General features: G+C 44.9%; 1 protein-coding gene across 1 annotated transcript in view; it reads right to left on the bottom strand.

Annotated features, from left to right (window-relative positions):
- The window catches only part of LOC147888701 (putative aldehyde oxidase 2), a 30,069-nt gene extending 9,580 nt beyond the window's left edge, over positions 1–20,489 (bottom strand). Inside the window, exons 1-6 of the mRNA XM_087392546.1 lie at positions 20,297–20,489; positions 18,393–20,216; positions 17,894–18,153; positions 17,414–17,623; positions 17,050–17,268; positions 15,975–16,943 (exon numbers count right to left, since the gene is read on the bottom strand). Coding sequence (XP_087248672.1) covers positions 15,975–16,943; positions 17,050–17,268; positions 17,414–17,623; positions 17,894–18,153; positions 18,393–20,216; positions 20,297–20,459 — 3,645 coding nt within the window. The 5' untranslated portion in view covers positions 20,460–20,489. The remainder of the gene's footprint in view (positions 1–15,974; positions 16,944–17,049; positions 17,269–17,413; positions 17,624–17,893; positions 18,154–18,392; positions 20,217–20,296) is intronic.

The raw sequence follows: 20,489 nt of genomic DNA, 5'->3' as shown, positions 1-20,489 counted from the left end.
GGTAGATGGTGGCACACTAAACGCATTCGTTTGTGTCAGGTTTTGTCTATTTGTTTGAAACATTCTATAATACATGATCTACTATTCAACTCTGTTGTTGTACTGTTCAAAGATGTAAGTCTGCATCTCTCTCTGTCCAATTGTGCACATTAAGGAAAGATTTGAAATAGCTTAGTGTGATTTCTGGGCATACTTTTTCATAATATTCCACTGCTTGATTGTTTGCTGTAGTAGCAAGCAACCTCCACCTCTGTTTTTTCAACAAGTACTTGTTGGATTCAGAATTCGCAAATGACAGGGCCCTGTTTTTGGAGGTTCATCCAAGAATCTAGAAAGGATTCGGCTCTCACGAGAGTGCCAAAATCACCTGGAACAAATCAGTGGGCTTTCCCACAAGGATTAAGATGATCCAAGATTGGAGGATACATCAGTGGTTGTAGCATGCATTCCACGACGCTTTTCGTATGGTGATTTCATGCCAGGTGACGAGACCTAGATTTCCATTGGATCCCCCAGGGACAAACCACGTCATACTGTTGTCAAGGTGGGTCTAGACATTTTAGTAGAGCAGCAGATTTCCCTAGTTGTCATGTGCACGGATTGGTCTCTGACGTGTACTGGGTACACAAGACTAGCTCAGGTAGCCTGGGGAGGCTTAGAGCTAGGCAGGCTTGATTCTCGGGTTGAGTGGCAAGGGTACGAACCAGTTAGAGGTCTTCGCTATTTTTGGCGCTTGGGGCCCGAGTCTATAAAAGGGGCCCCGGGGTTCAGTTCTCAGGGAGCCGATGGGAGCAAAGTTTGTTCCCAAGTGCTAGGATTTGGTCTTCACTATTTTTGGTGCTTGGGGCCCGAGTCTATAAAAGGGGCCCAAGGGTTCAATTCTCAGTGGAGCTGATGGGAGCAAGTTTCGTTCCCAGGTGCTAGGTCTGATCCTCGATTGAGTCACGAACGCGCACCTGCATCTTAGCGTAGCCCAAGGCCCAGTAGCAGATCCCAGGCTACACAGCGCCACCTGGTGGTATGGGACACCAGGCTGGTTTGGATCTGGTTGGGAGTTCGTGCCAATAGCTCAGCTCGTGGCTCGGAGGGGACATCTCCTGATTCGGGATCACATCCCGTAGATGTCATGGTTGGGTGGTGAGCAGCCTGCTCAGTTTTCTCACGTTGAGTGTGTTCTTGTGTTTGCTTACAGATCAGAGGTTTCAGGAGTGCTGGGACGTGTCAGTTGGTATCAGAGCTACAAAGATGGATCCAGTGACCTTGTTAGGTTTCTTTGTGGATGGTTTGCCTGACTCGTACAAGTTGCAGTTAAGAACAACAAGTGTACCACGTTGCAAGAGGCCATGAATTACGCGCGTATTTATGATGATACCATGGCCAGTGCAAAGGGAACCACAGTTTCTGACACGAGTGGGAAGAACAAACGAAAGTTCTTCCAGTCTACCACTGGTACCGGGGAGACGAAGTCTATAGACAACGCCTCCAAGAAACACTTGACTCATGCGAAGAATGGTCGTGCCTGTTTCCTTCGTACCTTGAAGCTAAAGAAGGAAGGACGTTGCTTCTTCTGCGAGGAGCGGGGCCACACTAAGAATGATTGTCCTAAGCGCAAGAACCAAAAGCAAGCGCTGGGACCGAAGCTCCAAGCGGGTCCGGGTACCAAAGCCAAGGGAGCTAATCAAGCCGCGATGACAGGTATTTCTGTAAATGTCATTACCTGCCCACTTTCTTGTAATTGCACTTTTAATACTTCGTTATTTGGTTCCCATAATCTTTTCCGAGTTTATGGAGAAGTTAGGGACCAAAGAGTTCACATTCTCTTTGACCCGGGCAGCTCTCACAACTTTGTTAATTACAAACTTGTGCAGAAGATGGGGCTGTCCACGATACCTAGCGATCACACCTATGAGGTGCAACTTCCAGCTGGGAAGCAGTTTTGGGATCGCAAGATTGAAGCGCTTTCTATCCAAATTCAAGAATACACAGCGGCTCTTACGCGCTATGTTATGCACTTGGAGCATGTGGACTTGTTAATCAGAATAGAGTGGTTTAAAACCCATAAGGACCATACTCTTTCTTTTTTGGATAAGGACATCCAATTTTGTATTCAGTGTGATAATATTCCCTCTTCTCAGGGACCTATTGTATCTGCGATGCAGCTTCGGAATATATTAAACACTTCTCATTATGATGTCTATCAGTGTGTTTTGATTCCGCTTTCTTCATTTATTGTCTCTGTTAATAACAAGAATGATTTAAGTGTGTTTGAACACCGTGAATTGAGAACGTTGTTAGATGATTTCAAGGATGTATTCCCTGCTCAACTGCCGGAAGATTTACCTCCAGAACGGGCAGTAGATCATCGCATAGACTTAGTACCTAGGGCTCAACCTATTAGTGTTCCTTATAGGATGAGCCAGCTTGAGGAGGATGAGTTAGCTTCACAGCTACAAGATTATTTGAATATGGGCTATATTCGCCCAAGTAAATCACCTTGGGGAGCACCTGTCCCCTTAAGGAAGAAGAAAGATTCTACATGGAGAATGTGTGTAGATTATAAATGATTGAATAAAGTGACAATTAAGAATCGATACCCTCTACCTCGTTCCGATGATCTGATAGACCGTTTGGCCGGAGCGAAGTATTTCACTAAGATTGATTTGCGTACGGGTTATCACCAAATCCGTATCTATGCTAAACACATAGATAGAACCGCATTCCGAACTAGGTATGGCCACTACGAGTTTCTTGTATTACCTTTTGATTTGACCAATGCTCCTGCCACCTTCCAGCAAATGATGAACGATTTGTTCCAAGATTTTTTGGGCAAATTCGTTGTAGTGTTTTTAGATGACATCTTGGTATATAGCCGAACGCTTGAGGATCACATAGGACACCTCCGGATTGTCTTAGTTATTCTAAGACAGCATAAGCTCTATGCCAAGATGAGTAAATGTGACTTCTTTATGAAGGAGATCATTTACTTAGGACACAAGATTTCTTCTGAAGGTATTAGCATTGATCTGGATCGTATCCAGAAGGTTTTAGAATGGCCTATCCCTCAGACTGTGAAACAACTTCGTTCTTTCCTAGGATTTACGGTATTTCTACGGAAGTCTGTGCGTGATTATTCACATATCACAGCACCCCTGACAAACATATTGAAAGGTCGTGGACGCAGGTCTACCCAGCCGATCTCTTGGAATGATGCATTAAACAAGGCTTTTGAAACCTTGAAGTTTTCTATCAAGGAAGCACCCGTTCTTGCATTACCCGATCCTACCCGGCCTTATGTTTTAGAAGCTGATGCGAGTGATTTTGCGATTGGGGCAGCTCTATTCCAAGAGGGCAGACCTGTAGCTTTCGAGAGTAAGAAGCTAGACGACACCCAATATCGTTGGCCCACCCTAGAAAAGGAACTCTATGCTGTAGTGTATGCCCTTAAGGTTTGGAGACACTACTTGTATGGTTCGAAGTTTCTCGTATTGACTGATCATCAGTCAATTAAGTATGTGTGTGATGGGTCTGAATTGAGGGGACGGAAAGCTAGATGGGCAGAATTAATGCAAGATTTTGATTTTAAAATACGTTATCGAAAGGGTTCGTTGAATAGTGTGGCGGATGCCTTAAGTCGAGTCAAGTTTGTAAATGCTATGTCATTTACGTAAATATCCTCAGACCTATTTCAATCCTTGAGAGGGCTTTACGCAACTGATAGTCATTTCAGTTCTTATTGGAAGAGAGTCCAGGATGGGAGCTCCATGGTTGACTAGGACTCAGGGGTTGTGCCACCTACGGTACAGGCGACGGGAGGTCGGTGGATGATTAGGAACGGCTTGCTGTTCCGGAATGGAAAGATTTGTGTGCCAGATGTTCTGGAACTTAGATCCAAGATTCCCTGGGAGTGTCATGATGCTCCTAGTGCTGGACATCCGGGTATACATCGGACGCTGTCTCTTGTAAAGCATACCTTTTATTGGCCTAAGATGCGTGCATTTATTGAAAACTATGTAGTAGGTTGCCGGGTTTGTCAGGTTACTAAGGCAGAACGCCTTCGAAGTGCGGGTTTATTACAGCCACTGCAGATTCTAGGTAATAAATGGGAAAGTATTTCCATGGATTTTATTACTGGTTTGCCTCGAACGCGCAAGGGTCATGACTCCATTTGGGTCATAGTCGACCGTTTGACAAAAATGGCTAGGTTCTTACCTACTAGAACAACTATTTCAGCTGTTCAGCTGGCTCACGAGTTTGTGGACCACTTGTTTAAGCTGTATGTTTTGCCCTCTGACATAGTCAGTGACGGGGACTCGAAGTTTACAAGTAACTTTTGGACACTTGTTTTTGAGAAGTTAGAAACTACTCTAAGTATGAGTTCCTCAGATCATGCACAATCCGATGGCAGTATAGAGAAGGTCAACCAATTGGTTGAAGATATGCCTCGGGCATATGTTTCTAAGAGACAGTCTTCATGGAAAGATTATCTATCTATGATAGAATTTTCTTATAACAGTGCAAAGCATTCGAGTACTGGTTACAGTCCTTTTATGCTTATGTACGGGTTTCAACCTAAGTCACCAGTTATGGTTAGGTTAAAGGGAATCCAAAATGATGCTGCAAAGACCTTCTTGCAAGACATGCAGGAAATGTTGCAGTTTGCCAAGGAGTCTATTAGAAGTGCCCAAGATCGGGACAGATTTTATGCTAATAGACATCGTTCACCTAGAGAGTTCTCTGAAGGAACGCAGCAAGAGCTATCTGATATATTTGGACTGACTCATCACTATGCCCCCCTCAACATTAGCAAACTGGATGCCCAAATGGTAGTGCAACCTGCCCACATCTGACATTGCAAATGATTTCTGCAAATCTGCCTTGAAATCTGCAATTTTCTGCGTGTCTCTTCCGGACATAAAGAGTGGCCCTTAAAGACTGTTTTGGAACCCAAGAAATATACAAAAAAGTATGCATCTTGGCATACAATGCCTACAGTGCCTGCTGCAAACCATAAAGGGCCTTTTTCAGCCCGCATACCTTAATTTCAGAACCTGCAATTTCAAATCCTGAAGGCTGAGTGACTTACACCTCTTCCAGTAATCCACATGAAGGAAAGCAGTCTTATTATCCAGCTAGTATACCTCCCAATGCCTATGCATGCAAGAGCAATGACACACCGAATGGTCATAATATGTGACATGGGAGTATATGTCTCCTCACAGTCAATGCCATGTTGTTGAGCATAGCCTTTCGCAACAAGGTGGGCTTTGTAGCAGTCAACAATGCCATCAGCATTACGATTCAATTTGTACACCCACTTAGTGCCTATGGCATGCTTGCCTACTAGCAAGTCATACAACTCCCATGTGCCCTTTGTATGAATGGAATCAAGTTCAGCTTTGATGTCATCCATCCATTCTCTGCTATCAAATGCATCCTTATGACAAAGAGGTTCCTCGTTACAAGCAATAGCAATCAAAGCAACATGAAGAAAATTGCCCTGCATTTGTTTTTGTGCACCTCTGTTGCGGGCAGCCAAGGGCTATCCCATTGAGTATCCAAGATCCACCTTGGAACTCTTTTCTGTTGTCTAATGACAGCTTGCTCCTCATCAACTGCCTAATCAATGCCATGATTATCAATTGGCTGCAAAGGAGGCTGTGAGCTGCTAGAAGCATTTGGAGCATCGGCACTTCTGTAGCCATGATGGTAGTCATAAGAGCATAGTTAGTAGTTTCAACCTGAATTGCTTTGCCTTTCTGAGCATATGCCAATCTGGCTGGTGGTCTGCTTTCCCTAGTAGACCGTCTAAGTTGTTGTGGTTCTGCTTGGGGTGCTTTAGGCAATTCTTTCTCTATTTAATCAACCTTTTCTGTAGATGACTGAGTAATCGGTGCGTCTATCTCCTATGTGTTTGAGGTTTTCCATTTATCCATTGGAAGCACCACTTCAGCAGCAGATTGAGCAGCATACAAACCTTCATCCATGATACTTGGAGGAGCATAGAAGGAGGCTGATTGTTGCAGACAAAGACCTTAGAAGAAGTCTTCATCCTGGGCTAGCATTTAGGGCAACAAGGACGGATCAAAGGGGGAGCTTGGCCGTTACCATTGGGGTGTGGTTCAAAGAAGCAAGGAGGACAAGCAACCAATGTCAAGCACATGCCTTACCAATCCTTGTCCCTCATCTAACCACACCTCAATGTCAGACATCCTGATTGTGACATTGGGGTCTGCATACCTTACCTCAGCAACATCTAGAGACGTCACCACGAAAAACTCTCCATTGATTACGACATTAGCCATATCCTCTGAATGTGAGTTGGACCCCTTCTTGTTCTTCTGATCAGCCTTCTTCTTTCTGCAATCCTTCGCAAAATGTCCCGGCGTATCACATTTGAAACAATTCTTCTTCTTTTTTCTTTTTTTCTTGTTTTCCTCATCTGAAGAGTCCCCTCCATCATTGGTCCTTCTTGGGCTTGCAACTGCTAGCCTTACCCTTTTCCTTGTCTTTGCTCCTGTCCTGAGTTGTAAGGGCACCTTCATACTGTTAGGAAATGGAGTCAAGATGAGTGAGTTTGGTGTGTTCTAGGATGAATTCTAGTCTAGTGTGTCCTATGGATGCCAAGTGTCACATTGGGAGTTATCCCATATGCATTGGTGTTCATATGTGTGTGTGTTCTATATAAGAGCTATACTTGTCTAGTGTCAAATCAAGTGAGTATCAAGCCTACAACCTCTCTGGTCTACATGTGAGTACTTTCATTTTGTTCATTGCAAGTCTAGTGTGTCCTATGATGCCACGTGTCACATTGGGAGTTATCCCATATGCATTGGTGTTCGTATGTGTGTGTGTGTTCTATATAAGAGCTATACTTGTCTAGTGTCAAATCAATCAAGTTTCAAGTCTACAACCTCTCTTTATTTTATTTCCATTGAATTATGTCTCTCTTTGAGTATTATTCTCTCTCTCCCTAGCCCACCCTCTCTCTCTCCCTCTCCACCATGCACCTTCATGTGGTATCAGAGCCTCCTTTCCTACCTTCCCTTATCCATGCTCAATATAGAGGATGAGGGAAGCCCACAAATGGAAGCCATCCTCTCCTCCATGATTGAGCTACCTATGTGAAAAGGAGCAACTCGGTCACCATTCTTGTGGGTATTTATGGGCGTCTTCGTAGAAGAAAAAGACAACCTGTTTTTCTCTCAAAACCACTCGTTTTTGCCATTTTGGGGGCATTTTTGTAAAGGAAATAGTTACTTACTGTTGTGGAGATGTTTAAACTACTGCTCACCCTAAAAATGATCTCATTTGGAACCCATTTTTGAAGAAACTACCTACTTGAAGAAAGCTATTGCTACATTGACCATTGGCGTCATTATGCGTGCCATTGCTGCTCATTGCCTCTTCTCCTTCACATGAACTGAGCTATTCTCATTTTGCCCACAAATTCCTGCTCCATCTCTCGCATGATGACATCTCTATCCTCCGCCTCTTCTGCTTTTAGTTCCAGCTCTCAGTTTCGTCTCTTTTCCCGCTCCTAAAGTGCTGAAGAATAAAGTTGCCATTTTTCGAGGTACACAATGCGTTCTCTCTCTTCAAACTCATTGCTCTTGGAGAAGTTCAAGGAGGAAGGATTCTCTACTTGGCAAACTAAGGTTCAATTGCTCCTCATGAAAGAAAATGTATGGAATGCTATTGAGGATGACGCTCCCACAACGGATTCTACACAACTCAAGACATGGAAGCAACACAACACAAAAGCTATTGCTATCGTCGGACTTTGCCTCGATGATACATTGAAATCAACGGCAAAGGCGATATGGGCGCATCTCGAGAATCTTTTTGGTAACAAAATCACAAACTCCAAGGTTTTCTTGAAGTTTCAATTTTATAATTCGAAAATGAAGGATAGTGATACCTTGAGTGCACATTTAGAAAAAATTAAATCTCTTGTGCAACAACTTTCCAATCTAAAGTATCCCCTAGACGACGAGGACAAAATGGTTGTCCTCATGAAGAGTACAGAAGGAGTCAGTCGCTCCCTTTGAGCATACTCTTCAAATACTTAGGCTTGCCACGACTACCTTTGATGATATGGTGGCTCTTCTACTCGAATAAGATCATCGAATAAAGATTCTCCGATCTCTTCTTCAAATACTACAAAGGCTCTTGCCTCCACTATCAGATGGAAAACCAGGCCTACACCAGCACATGGAAAGTCAAAGCCATTCAAGCCTCTCAAGTGCACCTTTTGTAACAAGCTTGGTCATACAAAAGACAGATGCTACCAGAAGCTTGCCAAACAGCAATCTAAGGACCATGCCAGTTGGGTTGCAACCGCCACAAGTGACGATGAAGATGACGAGCCTCCAATACAAGGTCATGCTCTTACTGCTGAAAACCCACATCTCTCTTTCCCTCTAGAGGAGGACAATGGAGATGATGATCCATATATTTTCTAAGCATGGTCTATTTTGGGTACTCTGCCTTGGGTTGTTTCAAAAAATGAATGGAATAAATGATGTGTGTTGAGTCAATAAGGTGTTTGGCACCATGTCCCGAATTAGTCCCTAGAGCCAAGACGGGGATGTATTATGGGAGCCAGGTATTGGCTTTGATAGGTCTATTTATCAAGCCCGGCATGTAAGTTCCAAGAAGTTGGAGCATTAGTCTCCTAGACCTCCAAGTTAGCCATGCATCCATGCATGATGAACGTCTGAGCCATGTTAGTTAAGCCTCTGAGTCTATACCATGCTCACTAGCCTCTGAGCCATGCTCACTTGCCTCTGAGCTAGCATGGGATCCATGTCCAGTTCTAGACCGTCATTGCACAGTTTGATGACCGTCATTGCCATGCTCTGTTCTTTGTTCCATTCCAATAGTCATTCACCTTTCCTCCATTGGGAGGTGTTATGAAATGGAGTCAAGATGAGTCAGTTTGGTGTATTCTAGTGTGAGGTCTAGTCTAAGGTGTCCTATGGTTGCCACATGTCACATTGGGAGTTAACCCATATGCATTGGTGTTCATATGTGTGGCTGCGCTCTATATAACAGCAGTACTTGTTTAGTGTCAAATCAATCAAGTATCAAGGCTACAAGCCCTTTGGTCTACAAGTGAGTACTTTCATTTTGTTCATTGCTCTTGCTATTTCATTTCCATTTCATTATGTCTCTCTTTGAGTATTATTCTCTCTCCCTCGCCTACCCTCTCTCTCTCTCCTTCTCCACCATGCACCTTCATGTGGTATCAGAGCCTCCTTTCCTACCTTTTCCTTCTCCATGCTCAATCTAGAAAATGAGGAAAGCCCACAAATGGAAGCCATCGTATCCTCCATGATTGAGCTCCCTTCCACTCCTTTCTCCCCATCTTGTTCTGTTGTCCTACCTTGGCCTCATCTTCGGAAGCTATGGAGCTTGGTTTGTTGCCCACATGAAAAGGAGCGACTCGATCACCCTTGTGGGCATTTGTGGGCGTCTTCATAGAGGAAAAAGACAACCCATTTTTTGCTAAAAACACTCGTTTTTGCCGTTTTGGGGGCATTTTTGTGAAGGAAATAGTTGCTTACTATTGTGGAGATGTTTCTACTACTGGTCGCCCTAAAAACGACCTCATTTGGAACCCGTTTTTGAAGAAACGACCTACTTGAAGAGAGTTGTTGCTACATCGACCATTCGCGTCACTATGCGTGCCATTGCTCCTCATTGCCTCTTCTCCTTCACATGATCTGAGCTATTCTCATTTTGCCCACAAATTGTTGCTCCATCTCCCGCATGATGAAATCTCTATCCTCAGTTCCAGTCCTCAATTTCATCTTTTTCCCGCTCCTAAAGTGCTGAACACTGAAGTTGCATTTTGCCAAGGTAAACAATGAGATCTCTCTCTTCAAACTCATTGCTCGTGGAGAAGTTCAAGGGGGAAGGATTCCCTACTTGGCAAACTAAGGTTCAGTTGCTCCTCATGAAAGAAAATATATGGAATGCTATTGAGGATGACGCTCCCACAAGAGATCCTCAACAACTCAAGACATGGAAGCAACAACACTCAAACATTATTGCTATCATCAGAGTTTGCCTCGATGATACTTTGATTCATCACATCGACTTGAAATCAACAGCCAAGGCGATATGGGCGCATCTCGAGAATCTTTTTGGTAACAAAATCACAAACTCCAAGGTTTTCTTAAAGTTCCAATTTTATAATTTGAAAACAGACAATAGTCATACCTTGAGAGCACATTTAGCAAAAATGCAATCTCTTGTGCAACAACTTTCCTGCCTGAAGTGTCCCCCAGACGACGAGGACAAAATGGTTGTCCTCATGAAGAGTATAGAAGGAGTCACTCGCCTTGAGCATACTCTTGAAATACTTAGAATTGCCACAACTACGTTTGATGATATGGTGACTCCTCTTCTTGAAAAAGATTGTTGGAACAAAGATTCTCCGATCTCTTCTTTAGATAATACAGAGGCTCTTGCCTCCACTAGCAGATGGAAACCCAAGCCTGCACCAGCACATGGAAAGTCATAGCCATTCAAGCCTCTCAAGTGCACCTTTTGTAACACGCTTGGTCATACGAAGGATAGATGCTACTAGAAGCTTGCCAAACAGCAAACTAAGGACCATGCCAGTTGGGTTGCAGCCGCCACAAAGTGACAATGAAGATGACGACCCTCCGACACAAGTTCATGCTCTTACTGTTGAAATCCCACATCTCTCTTTCCCTCCAGAGGAGGACGATGGAGATGATGATCCATATATTTTCTTAGCATGTTCTATTTTGGGTACTCTGCCCTGGGTTGTTTCCAAAAATGAATGGAATAAATTACGTGTGTTGAGTCAATAAGGTTCTCTGCCTTGGATAGTCATCCTAAAATTATATATTGCTTTTATATTTATAGAGTTGGCTCCATGTCCCTAATTAGTCCCTCGAGCCAAGAGGGGGATGTATTGTGGGAGCTAGGCATTGACTTTGATAGGTCTATTTATTAGGCCCGGCATGTGAGTTCCAAGATGTTGGTACATTAGTCTCCTAGACCTCTAAGTTGGCCATGCATCCATGCATGATGAACCTCTAAGCCATGTTAGCTAAGCCTCTAAATCTATGCCATGCTCACTTGCCTCTGAGTTAGCATGGTATCCATGTCTAGTTCTACACCGTCATTGCACAGTTTGATGACCGTCATTGCCATGTTTTGTTCTTGGTTCCATTCCAGTAGTCACTCACCTTTCCTCCATGAGGGGGTGTTAGGGAATGGAGTCAAGATGAGTCAGTTTGGTGTGTTCTAGTGTGAATTCTAGTCTAGTGTGTCTTATGGATGCCACGTGTCACATTGGGAGTTATCCCATATGCATTGGTGTTTAAATGTCTGTGTGTGCTCTATATAAGAGCTGTACTTGTCTAATCAAGTATCAAGCCTTTCTTTCTTTTTTTTGGCAAAGAAAGGAACCTTCTATTAACGCCATGGTTGTTAAGACACTCGTGTCTTATCATAAGACACTTAAGACACTTAAGACACGTGTCTTACCGTGTCTTACCTTAAGACACCTTTAGACACTCTTGTTTTTTTTTTTTTTTTTTTGGTGGGTGGGGACGTAACAACAACATTGAGTTTGACTTAGCCATGCTATCATCAATGGTGACTTTGGATCTAGCAGTGGCAGTGACCTCGTAGATTCAGATTAGGATGAATCTTCAGAGATTTGAGTCTTGAGAGTCATCAATTATATGTATCGAGATGCAGATTTCATTCATATCACATGTGACAAGATTCAATTGTCCATTTAAACCTTTAAGTACTCAAAACTTGCGAGCTCTTGAGTCGCGAGTCTTAACTATAAGTTTTAAGTCTTGAGTGACTAACGTGTCGTGTCTTAACGTGTCTTACAACCATGATTAACGCTTGAAAGACTTCATACAAAACAGCAGCCCCAAAGGTGCTGAGCATGGAAAAAACGATAAAAGGCTTAAACAAAGACCGGCCTATTCCAGAGAAACCCAGCTCACTGCCTAGGGGATCTCTAGTATTAGGGCTAATAGCCAAGTAGAGAGAATATACAACTAGCGAATCCCTCGCGGAGTGTCATCAAATCTTGAGCTACAGTCTCCTGCACAATGTCGTGACCTGCCTGCGGATGGTCCTCCGCATCTCCCCTTTCCGGGATCTCCTACACAAGTGTCTCAACTCCCTGGGCTACCGTCTCCTACACAATGTCATGACCTGCCTGCATATGGTCCTCTACATCTCCCCTTTCCAGGGTCTCCTGCACATGTGTCTCAACTCTCTGCCATCTCTGAGCTCGTACCTAGGGCTGCTCGTGCTGCTAGCTCTCCCTCTGTCTCCGTCTCCTCCGAGCTCTCCGTGAAAGCTGTACCACTCGGGGCACCTCCAAGTCCTCTGAGTCCACTGGAGACTCTCCCAGAGGAGTCTCCTCTCGCTCTGCAGAATGAGTCGAAGCAGGCTCAGGGACCCCTGAAGGCTGAACTGTAGGCTCTGGGTCACCCGTAGGATGAGATGGATCCGGAGTCCCTGAACGAGGCCGACGACTGGGGCAATCCATAATAAAGTGACCTCTCTTCCGACAGAAAAGACACTGATCAGGAAGAGCCTCGTACAAAACCCTCTGCTGAATCTGGATCCCATCTCCCGTGGAGTACGAAATCAAAGTAGGCAAAGGTCGAGGAGGGGGGAACTCTGAAGTGAGTCTGACTCTCGTAACACCTGTACCAGCAAGTGACTGAGCATAGGAAAGTCTAGCACCTGATGGGATGATTGTACCTGCCACACTAGCCATATGCTCCACAACTCTGCGACAAGAGCTGACCTCATCAGGAAGTCCAGGGAAAAGCATCCGAAAAGAGACCTGTCGCGGTCTCGAGGAAGTAGTACTGAAGTGCTTCCGCCAAGGCCACAAATGGATGACTCTGATCTGAAACTGAATCGGAGAGCTCATAAGTACTCTTTGGGCCTGCTCTGCAAACTGAAGGCCAAAAGAAAAGTACCCTCTGCCAAGCAATCGGAAAACCGTAACTGAGACACCCAATGAGGCCATGTTGGTGTACACCCAATCACGTAACTATTGGCCTCTACCGGGTAGAAAGCCAATGATATGCGTCTAACGAAAACCCTCCTCTTCTGCCTCAATCATCTGCACATGTCAAGAGGAAAAGAAACTGTGACTTCGATCTCCTCAAGTTCGGCAACGGGAGTGGCATTAGTGCCCTCCATTGTCTCAGCTTGCGCTGTCCTGAGGGGAGGAGCTACCTCTGCAGAAAATACCCACCAAGAACTCGCAACCAACCACTAGTCAAACCCCAAGAACTTGGTTGAATGCCCCAAACTTCAGCCTGCGTGGGATAGCAAAATGAGGATCAAACCCAAGCCTGAAAACAGTCCGTTCAATGCTGAAGCAGAAACTCCGCCAATGCCCTGGAACCACGAGCAGCAACAGCCCCGGAGAGGGCCCTGATGCAGCCCAGCCTGAAGCGCGCAAAAGGAAAGGGGGCGGACAGCAGCAACAGCCTGAATGGCGGCGACGGGCTGGCGGCCTGGTTGGCGACCTGAAGGCGGCCTGGATGGCGGCATGAAGAGGGGCGACCTGAAGGGCAAGGGGCGACCTGAAGGGCCGGGGGGGCACGGCCAGACGGGCTGGCTGATTGCAACGGGGTGGTGGCAGGCAGCTACAGACGGGAACTCTCCCGTTCTATCGGTAGGGAGATGTTGGTACATTAGTCTCCTAGACGTCTGAGTTGGCCATGCATCCATGCATGATGAACATCTAAGCCATGTTAGTTAAGCCTCTGAGTCTATACCATGCTCACTAGCCTCTAAGCCATGCTCACTGCATCTGAGTTAGCATGGGATCCATGTCTAGTTCTACACCGTCCCTCCATGGGGGGGTGTTAGGAAATGGAGTCAAGATGAGTCAGTTTGGTGTGTTCTAGTGTGAGTTCTAGTCTAGTGTGTCCTATGGATGCCACGTGTCCCATTGGGAGTTATCCCATATGCATTGGTGTTCGTACGTGTGTGTGTGCTCTATATAAGAGCTATACTTGTCTAGTGTCAAATCAATCAAGTATCAAGCCTACAAGCTCTTTGGTCTACCTATGAGTACTCTCATTTTGTTCATCGCTCTTGCTATTTCATTTTCATTTCATTATGTCTCTCTTTGAGTATTATTATCTCTCTCCGTAGCCTACTCTCTCTCTCTCTCCCTCTCCACCATGCACCTTCACATACTTCTTCTCTTGAGCCTCCTGCTGCTGCAGAAGCAATGAAACTAGCTCCTCAAAACGTTATTGGTGCCATCCTCTGGCCTGCAGTTATTGTGGTAACGAGACTATTATAGCTCTTTGGAAGCATGCCAAGAAATAGGCTAGCCATCCTGGTTGAATCCATCCTTTGACCAACTAGGTTAAAGATAAGGAGAAGGATGTTGGCAAATTACAAAATCTTTTATGGATTGAGATAAGGACCTCCTCCTTCGTACTGTAGATGAACATTTTCAAGAAAAGGGATTCAATAATATTCTTTTTATTATAATCTCTACACATAGGCTGATGGCAAAGGCAATATAATCCTTGCGGTGTTATACATGTCATCTCTTTTATGGATTGAGATAAGCACCTCCTCCTTCGTACTGTAAATGAACATTTTCAAGAAAAGGGATTCAATAAAATTCTTTTATTATAATCTCTACACAAAGGCTGATGGCAAAGGCAATATAATCCTTGTGGTGTTATACATTGATGACATAGTCATCAATACCAATAACAAGAACCTGATGAAACTTACCAAAGAGGACCTGAATAAAGCTTTTGAACATGAAACACCTTAGCTATATGCATTATTTTTTGGAATAGAAGTCTCAAGAGTCAAGGATAAAACATTCATATCCGAAACAAAGTATGCAAATGAAATCCTCAAAAGATTCAGCATGGAGGCTTACAAGCCAATACATACACTGATGAATCTTGGTGAGAAGTTATCGAAGAATCAGATAGTCCTAGAGTGGATAGAACTTTATATAGGAAACTCCTAGGTAGCCTAATATATTCGACCACCAACATACTGGACATAGCTTTTTTAGCTATTGCAGTGTCCCAATATACAGCTGATCCAAAGAAATGCCATTGGAAGGCAGCCAAGATTCTTCGGTATGTCAAGGGAAGACCGACTTTTCTAATATAACATAAAAGAAGCAATGATTTAAAACTATCATGATTAACTCATACTGATAGGGCAGGATGTCCAAATGACCAAAGGACATGACCGGTGTAAAACCGAATCCATTGTTCATCAAGGGAGAGTATTGGAAAACCTTGTGACAGACTTGGATATAATTCATTAAATCACTACTGGGCTGGTTTTGGGTTAGGATTATTTAAAGGTCAAAAGACTGCTCATTAGACCTTGTGACCCATATTATGTCATTGACTGGTGGTTAGAGATGTCATCGACTGGTGGTTAGAGTTTTAAGGGGCCACATGATGTGGTGTACCCGCAACATGGAGGGGATGGGTGCCACATGGTACTAAATCAATGATCTAGCTCATTGCTTTGCAAAGTGTCACACAGCATCTATGCATGCCTGTTAGTGCATTCTGAATGAAAAAACTCACATATGAGGGGGCTGAAGCCCTAGCCTCGGGGAGAAGTGGCTGAGGCCCTAGCCTCGGGGAGAAGCCTCCGGGTGGCTTCACCCTCACACATCCTCACTTCCTCAATAGGGTTTGCTATGTATTGGGTTCATTGTTTCATTTTGCAGTTAGTTGCTGCGTTTCAGTTTTGGTACTTTCATTGTAGGCAGCGTTGGCATTTTTCATTTCAGTAATTCAGATTGGTATGTGCGTGGAGGGCATCACAATCTGGGCCACCACTCTGTTTTCTTTCAAGAACATGTATTGCAGAAATATGACACAAGATGGTTGATAGTGTAGAAGTTTACTAGGTTTATCAAGAGCTTTCAAACATACCGCCTTTATCAGCGCGTTCCAAGCAATCCCACCCAAGGACTCCTGTTCTTTCTTTGACTTCAGTGGCATAAGCCTGCTGACAAGTATTTGACATGCGCGACTCACAGCTTCGCAACTTCCTTCAGAGGCAGTGCTGCCTCCTGTTATTCCACCATGCGGCAGGCTAATGCTATCTGCCTGCACAATGCGTACCTTCAAAGATTCTGAGAATGCTCTATCTGCTGGAAACAGCTGACAAAGTCCATATATAGCTGCCTGCTTCACTTTGGTCCATAAGCCTTGCCCTATCTCGATTCCTCCAACCTCAACCACCACAGAACCATCCGCAAAGATACTAACTCTTGCAGGTCTGGACATTTGCTCTACATTGTATATACATGGTATCATTGATAATCCCCTTTTTAACCACTTATTGGTTAGATTGAAATTACGAACAGCTTTTTCTGTTGCCTCCATACGCTTTGACAGTGTACTCCAAATTGAAGGTAGAGTGTATCCTTCAGAACTATCAATATTAGAATCACTGTGGAAAACTTTGAGACTGTCAAGCGTGTGCATGTTCCTTTCAATCACTGTGTGCACATCTAAACCCAAGGCGGCCGCAATGTGCTCAAGCACAGTATCAGCAATGAATGATCCCTGAACATGACCTGGTGCTCGCATGGATGATTTACTAGATAGATTTGTTTTGCATACTTTGTACTCAACATTCAGGGATCCCCAGTTGTATTTTTTTAGCCCCCCATGAACCAAAAAGGGAATAAGTGGACTGAAGTCTTCTGACCAGCCGGCATCAATAAAAACCTTTGCTTGAAGACCAGTCACCTTGCCACTAGATGTGAAGCCAACCGAATAAATTGTCTTAGTTGGATGTCGTCCACCCATCATGCTCATGTCAGCGTTACGGTCCATATACATTCGCACAGGACATCTGAGCTTATATGCTGCGACCGCGCATGCTGCTGCCACCTGAGACTCCAAAAGTCAAATAAGAGGGAAGACTGTTGGAGTGTGTCTTGAAAATTAATACTAAGATTGAATGGCTTATTTAACAAAGATGAAAATACATCATTACCGTAATGTTCCTGAATCCTTTCCCTCCAAAACCACCCCCTACTCTTCTTGTTATTACCCTGATGTTATGAGCTGGAAGACCAAGACAAGCAGAGATACATCCTTGTAAAAAATCAGGGCTTTGACAAGAGCTATAGAGCTGCATGCAGTCATCTTCATCTGGAATGGCTAGAGTTGTTTGGGTTTCCATGTAGAAAAAATATTGTGACCCTGTCCTCACCTATAAAAATCAAGTGTTAGTTGCATGTGCCCCAACCAATGAACGCTTTCCTCCTGAGCGGTGAGCATTTCCAAAAGAGATCAATGTGGACACTTTCTTCTGAGGAAATGCAAATTCATAATGTTACTTATTACAAAACAATTACCTCAGCCTCTTCGATTCTGTGGTCTGCTTCAGAAAATCCCTTATCAATGTCTCCTACTTGTTTTGGGTCAAAGTAAGGTGGAGCTGGAAAGAATGCATTATTTTCCACTGCATCTTCAATAGACAGCACAGGTGATCCCAAGCTATCCAAATCATACTCCACTTTCACTCTTTCTGCAGCATCTTTTGCATGTTGTGGAGAATCTGCAATCTGGATAACCAAATGCACAGAAATTCTCTACTTTGGATATAGAGAACTTAGGTCGAACAAGATTGTTCTTTCTTCTTAAAATTCACAGCACAGAAAATGTTTTCCTCCGACTTTGTATTTTTGCCTGTGCTTTCAACTCCTTTCAGAATTTGTTTTCGTTCTAGTTTTATATAGGGCAGAGAAGCTCAAAATGCATATTCATACTTCCATTAGACGCTGTGAAATTCTACCATACGTATTGAAAACCCAGAAGATGGATTGAATGTATACCACAACACCTAGGGGATGGCCGACGTACTCTGCCAGATCTGTTGCGAAAAGGTTTTCTGGCGCACCAAAACTTGTAGCTCCAACGTTTGCCCCAGATTTGGGAATGTCATCAGCAGATATATATGCTACTACACCAGGAGATGCAAGTGCGAGTTTTGGATCAACAATTTTGATCTTGGCATAAGCTTTTTCACTTGAAACAAATGCTGCAAAGAGACAATGATCTGGAGAAGGGATGTCATCCACGTAGACTGCCTCTCCTGTAACCACAAGAACCGTCAATCCCACGACCTATCGTTGAACAAATGCGCAAACAAATTATAGTGTCCGGATAATCTGCTTCACAAGTCCCGCGTCAAAGATGCTGATAAGCGATCCAAATACCAGGGTGGCTACGTTGGAGTAAAAGGAATCGAATCGCTTATTTGTTTGAAGGAATAGACAAGCCATCAAAGCCCGAGGAGAGTCTAGAATAAAGAAAACATAGGGCGCTATCTACCTGCTGCTTGAATTTTAGCTTCGAACTTTTGTATCGGTTTGCCAACTGAATAGTTCTCCTCACAAGGTGGTACAGTTTGTTTCCCAGATATGTGAATCCCATCAGTGCATGTTTTTGAATGGTTGGACTCTATGGAGGCGTTCTGCTTTCCGTTGGAAAGCCTTACTTCATCTCCGTTGGAAACATTGAGTGAACCATTGGCCAAAGGGTGCCTCAGCTTTTCCGGCAACATTGGTCGGAAAAAATCAAATAAGAAGCCAACGGCGATACTAGACCTGAAACTGGCTTTCCTTGTTCCTTTCAAAGGAGCTGCTATCTCAGTCTTTAACATCTCGATGGCTTCAAGGAGAACCTCCGAACTCATCGTTTTGCCGATAAGGAAACTTTCTACTGTAAGTGCTCGAATCGCGTGCTTCTGTCCAAATGCACCAAACGCCAGTTTTACGTCGATGATCGTATGCTTTTCACCGGATGGATTTGTTTCGGATGAGGCCGAGACGTCTGCAAGGAAAGCAGCGTTGAGAAGTGCCAAAGAATTTCCCAGATGACGTGGGGCGGCCCTGTAGCTCTTGAAACAGCGCGTCGTGCAGGAATTATCGTGAGGATTTCTGTCACCAAGAACTTCTGCCAATTCTTCACGTTCATCACGCGATAAAGGTATAGAAATCGACTCCAATATTACACCAGGCTCTAGCGAACCCTTCTGTAAGAAGTCATCCATGCGCAAAACGGAGACCTTTCCATTGGCACTTCTCAGCTTGAGAGTCACACCTATAGCTAAGAACAGAGTCGCCAGATCCGAGTCGAACGACAACTGTTGAGCCATGATCAAGTTACCGCCGATGCTGGCGCGATTGCGCACATGAGGATTGGCCACTCTTTCCAGGTGGGAAGCGATCCCTCGAAACACCGAAGCATTGGCAGATTGTGCAGTCCGCGACTTGTCCTCCAGTGCATCGATCAGCTTCGTGATACTCACAGCAGATCCAACCTCTATCGAATCGCTCGTCTCTGCAAGTGTTAGCAACTCGGGAACATGGCTAATGTCGATGTACACCTTCGGCTTCTGATCCTTGTAGTAGCCGGAGCTCGTGTTTCCCACGACCAGTTTCACTCCAGTTCTGCCCTGATCGAGCCCCTGATGCAGTCGCAAAGCTTCGAAAACGGCTTCTAAAGTAGGAGTCTCAATCCAGAGCCTCTCTTCGCCGCCGTTTGGAGCTGCGTCTAGATACTTGATATTCAGAGCAGCCAGTCCACGGTCGCAGGAAGCCGATTGTGCTCTCGAATTCAGCTCGTCGATCAGAAATTGCGGGAAGACAGGATCTCTCCCCGGAGAGTACGCAGGCAGAAGATTAACATCGGCCTCTTTAGCAGATGTCCAGAACGTGTTTATGCCCAGGTCTTCTACGTCGACGTCTGCAGCGAAGCTCTTACAAGCGTCGAGTATAGGTCTGTAGCCCGTGCATCTGCACAAGTTTCCAACAATTGCCTTCTGTGCGTCTGCCACGGAAAGGTTCGGCAGCGTGCGCAGGTCCTTGTGAGGTTGGCCATCGGATTTCTTCGATTGAGCACGGCGCAAGCAGCCGTACATGGACATGCACATTCCAGGAGTGCAGAAACCGCACTGAGAGCCATGGAAGCCGGCGATTCTCTCCTGCACTGCATGGAATCCCTTCTGCGTGCTGCCGAGCCCTTCGATGGTGGTGACGGCGCAGCCATCGAGGGAGCAAAGCAAGGTGAGGCAAGAATTGACGGTGAACTCTTCAACCCGGCGAGAGGAAACGTCGTAGGTGGAGAGGAGGACGAGGCAAGCGGCGCAGCCACCTGTGAGGGGTAAAGGAAAGAGGAATGTCTCAAAAGAAAGATTTGGAGCTGGATGGAAAGGAGAGGGAGGGGGGAATTACCTTCAGAGCAGGAGAGTTTGGTGCCGGAGAAGCGAGTGTGGAGGCGGAGGAAAGAGAGCAAGGTGAGGGAGGGATCGGGGGAGGGGAGGAGGAAGGGGGAGCCATTGACGGAGAAGAGGAGGGGGCGGGATGACGAAGAAGAAGGAGGAGGTTGGAGCGCCATAGCCAGAGCTTGAGGTTGGCTATGGCGATT

The sequence above is a fragment of the Dipteris shenzhenensis genome, chromosome 21 (genome assembly GCF_047967505.1).
Source record: "Dipteris shenzhenensis isolate YYH24624 ecotype China chromosome 21, Dip_SZ_1.0, whole genome shotgun sequence".
In the NCBI taxonomy this organism is placed as follows: domain Eukaryota; kingdom Viridiplantae; phylum Streptophyta; class Polypodiopsida; order Gleicheniales; family Dipteridaceae; genus Dipteris; species Dipteris shenzhenensis.
Note: the sequence above shows the minus strand (reverse complement) of the source record. Positions and strands in the feature narration are given on the sequence as shown.